Source organism: Kryptolebias marmoratus, linkage group LG12, assembly GCF_001649575.2.
Source record: "Kryptolebias marmoratus isolate JLee-2015 linkage group LG12, ASM164957v2, whole genome shotgun sequence".
Taxonomy (NCBI): domain Eukaryota; kingdom Metazoa; phylum Chordata; class Actinopteri; order Cyprinodontiformes; family Rivulidae; genus Kryptolebias; species Kryptolebias marmoratus.
Window position 1 is genome coordinate 1,037,367 of NC_051441.1, and position 3,863 is coordinate 1,041,229.

The window sequence follows — 3,863 nt, forward strand, 5'->3', positions numbered from 1 at the left end:
TGCAGCCCCCGGCGGGAGGCGCTGCAGCCCTCAGCGGGAGGCGCTGCAGCCCCCGGCGAGAGGCGCTGCAGCCTCCAAGAACAGTTCAGGAAAACACAGAAATGACAAGATCTAAAACCCTACAGTGTTTTCTGTCAACGTTCCTCTGAAAAAACTTCTTTTAACTCCTGACTCCAAACTCCATCGTCTCCTCAGATCAACTTTGTCTTCCTGTTCAACATCGTTCGGATCCTGATGACCAAACTGAGGGCATCGACCACTTCAGAGACCATCCAGTACAGGTGAGACCACAGCACACCTTCAGGACTGTAAAGGTCTCTGGATCTGTTTCAACCCTTCAGTTTCTCTCAGTTTGTTTTGTTTATCATGCAAGTTGGGCTCTGTGCCCACGGACTCTTGGATTACTTGTCTCTGCAGCATCTCTTTTAATAAATAAAGTTCTTTTAGTTTCCTGCCTTCCTCCTCCTGTTCTGGGTTCGGGTCCTCTTCGGCCTGGTCAGAAGGAGTTTAGTTTATGACACAGAAGCTCACCTCTTTGTTCCTGTCTGTGTTGCAGGAAGGCAGTGAAGGCCACGCTGGTGTTGCTGCCTCTGTTAGGGATCACCTACATGCTGTTCTTTGTGAATCCCGGAGGGGAAGACGAAGTCGCTCGGATCGTCTTCATCTACTTTAACTCCATTCTAGAGTCTTTCCAGGTTTGCAGAGCTTCATTAAACACTTGAGCATCATCAAACTAATATTGCAGTTCTGTCTCAGGAGTCAAGGCTGATCCCAACATGGCAGCTTTAGTCTTTCTTCAAACGATCACAAACTGATGCATCAACATCTGGGAATTCTTCATCTGAATACTTTTACCAGAAACAAGGTTTGGGTTAGAAATCTGAATCCAAACAGATAAAATCTTCACAGTTTGAGTGAACATCATGGAGGTTTACTGATGGAAGGATTCTGACCACCTGTCCTCATCTTCTCTCTCGTTGGGTTCTCTTCCGAGATCTACTTATTATTTACAGTTTATGATTCAGACAGGAAGAAGAACATTTAAAGCTTTCCTCCAGATGAGTTCAATCAGAGCATCTTTGGTCTGTAAATAAAACCATCCGGTTAGTGTTAGCAGCGTAGAAACAACTCGTTCATCCTCCCTCTGTGTGTTTGTGTCTCTGCAGGGTTTCTTCGTCTCCGTCTTCTACTGTTTTCTCAACAGCGAGGTAATTCAGCTCCGCTTCATATAACAGAAAACAAGAAATAAACAGAAACAAGTGTTAAAATCCAGTAAAACCTGAAACAATCTGAAGCAACAAACAAATCGAGCTGACACAATTTTAACGAGTTCATGATAAAACCAAACTTCATCCTGATGAAAGTTTCTGTAACCAGGTGTTCAGTTTATTTCAGATTATTTTGGATTAAATGCAGCTCTGAGATCTAACAGAACCCACAAAGAGAACATCGTTCTGTGGTGTTCCTCTGGGTTCTGTACTTGGCCCAGTCTGTTTTTAGTTAATAAAGTTTTGCGTGGTAACATCTGTGTGCAGGTGCGCTCTGCAGTCAGGAAGCGCTGGAGTCGTTGGCACGATCGTCACTCCATCCGCAGCCGGACCATTCGTGCCACATCACTGCCCACATCGCCCAGCAGAGTATCCTTCCACAGCATCAAACAGTCCTCCAACCTCTGACGGCCTGCATCCTCCCAATCAGCCAATCACAGCTCTTCACCTGGACCACAATCAGATCTGACATTCAGGCCTTTCATTGGTCCCGCTCATTTTCTCACGTTCAGACTAATCACTGGATCTGCCCTATCAGCTGCTTCCACAGGGTCAAAGGTCATATCAGGCAGCTGGAGTTTGTGTATTTTTTGACCAGTTCTGTCTGAATTGGAATATTGATCACCAGCTTTCTTCTCTGCTCTGCTGCTGAAAATGTTGAGTTCTGTTTGAGTTTGTTCCCCACTGGGGAGGATTTTAAAGATAAACTCTGGTTCTGTTCTGCTGCAAACTCAGAGGTTCTGACAGGTTCTGAGGAAACATGTGACACAACCACCTTTCTGCTGCTTAGAAGAATCTTAATATCAACAAAAAAACAACATTTTCCAGGATATGAGAGTGTTGCTCAGACTGAACTGAATGTGGCGTCCAGCTGAGCAGGATTGTGGGTAATTGGTCGTCTCTGCTTTGTTTACATAATGTTGGGATCATATTTGCACTGAGAATCATTTCTGAATTCAAGTAGCCTCTAAACAAACAATATTAATGTTGTTGTTTTATTTCCACACTCATCTATACAATCATTTTTCACTTCACAGAACCAGATGTTAAACATCTGTTTACTAAAAGATAAAATATATCTCATCAAAACAAATCTATCAACGTCATGACTGACACAAACACTGACTGCTAGCAGGCGGAGCAGCTAGTGTTTGGAGGCGGAGCATTCATTGTTCGGATCTCAGCACTTTAAGCTTCAGTTTTTCTCTCTCAGGTTTTGTTTCCATCTCTTTATTTCTACGTCAGGTATAACTAAGGTACAGGTGTAACCACGGTAACAAGGCGCCTGCCAGCAGATGGTGCTCCTATCTCTACATGACATTACGCAGATTCGGCTAAATTATCGATGCAGATCATTAAAAACTTGTGATGATAAAATTGTAAAAGTGACGAAACAAATTTAATTCTAAAAGTGTTTCTCATTTTGTTGATAATGTTTACTTCATCTTGTAAATGTTTTTATCTGACATTTTAAATGTCGTTTACACTCGGCTCTGTCCAGCTGCTGAGTTTTAACTGAACGGGTTGTTTGGTCCAGCGAGATAAACTTATAGTACTAGTTAACCATTGTAACCAGAGTAACCGTATGAACCTTAGAGTAGTTAGAACGGGTGGAGGAAAAAAAACACTCAGGATTAATTATCAAACTTCTCCACTTCCTCCTTTTCCCTGAACTCATCAATATTGTTGTGGTTGATTGATTAAATTATTTTACTGTAAATGTGGATTAAAATCCATTAAATGCTGTTTGAGAGGAGCGTTTGATTTATCAACCTAAAACTTGAGCAGAGGTCAGGTGGGTGGGGCTTCAGAGGTCAGATAGGAGTGGTTTCAGAGGTCAGGTGTGCCATTTAAGTGAGGGTTTAAAAGTCTCTCTGAAACTGTAAATGTGACCCCTCTGTATCCACTATTATATCAGAAATAAATCTGTTCTCAGGACAAATTTGGTGTTTTTCAGTTGGAACTGGAAGTGATGCATGAAAACAGGAGAGAACTCGGCACGCAGCCTTGCAGAACCCCAGTTTTAGTTGTCAGGGAGAAGAATGGTGAGCTTCTATCCCAATCAGACCTCGGTCTGATTCACACTCAGGTCTGAACTTTCTTCTCCAGGCTGCTGGAGATGAAATTGTTGAAGCTGCAGACAAACATTATTTTTAGGTACAGCACCAGCAGAGGCAGGTTACACAGAAACAAAAACAGAAAAAATAATGACCTCTTCCAGTTAATCTGTTGAGGCTCAGTGCTCACCGTGGTCGACCTTCAGGACCAGCAGCTCTCCTGACATCATCAGTGCTGCAGCCACTTCCTGGTTTCTGCATCAAAATAATTTCACTCCTCTGCTAGAGTCACAACAGAATCATGTTTTTATTCAAAACTGAAGATAATTAACACAAATATGAGAAATTACATTAGCTAAAAGTAGCCAAAGCTTAGTTAAAAGTAGACAAAAACAATGTTTTTGAAAAAAAAAAAAAGTCCTCAGTGTATCTTCCATAGAGAAAATATTTGTAAATAAAGCTAAATATTTTAAAATATATATAAAAGTTGGAAAAGAATAAAGTGAATGCTGACTCAGCGTTCACAAAATCAGCAACA

General features: G+C 41.8%; 1 protein-coding gene across 1 annotated transcript in view; it reads left to right on the top strand.

Moving 5' to 3' along the window:
- Window positions 1-3,310, top strand: part of crhr1 (corticotropin releasing hormone receptor 1) — an 18,131-nt gene extending 14,821 nt beyond the window's left edge. Inside the window, exons 10-13 of the mRNA XM_037978781.1 lie at window positions 196-281; window positions 557-695; window positions 1,167-1,208; window positions 1,536-3,310. Of these exons, the coding sequence (XP_037834709.1) occupies window positions 196-281; window positions 557-695; window positions 1,167-1,208; window positions 1,536-1,676 (408 nt within the window). The 3' untranslated portion in view covers window positions 1,677-3,310. The remainder of the gene's footprint in view (window positions 1-195; window positions 282-556; window positions 696-1,166; window positions 1,209-1,535) is intronic.
- The last annotated feature ends 553 nt before the right edge of the window (window positions 3,311-3,863 follow it).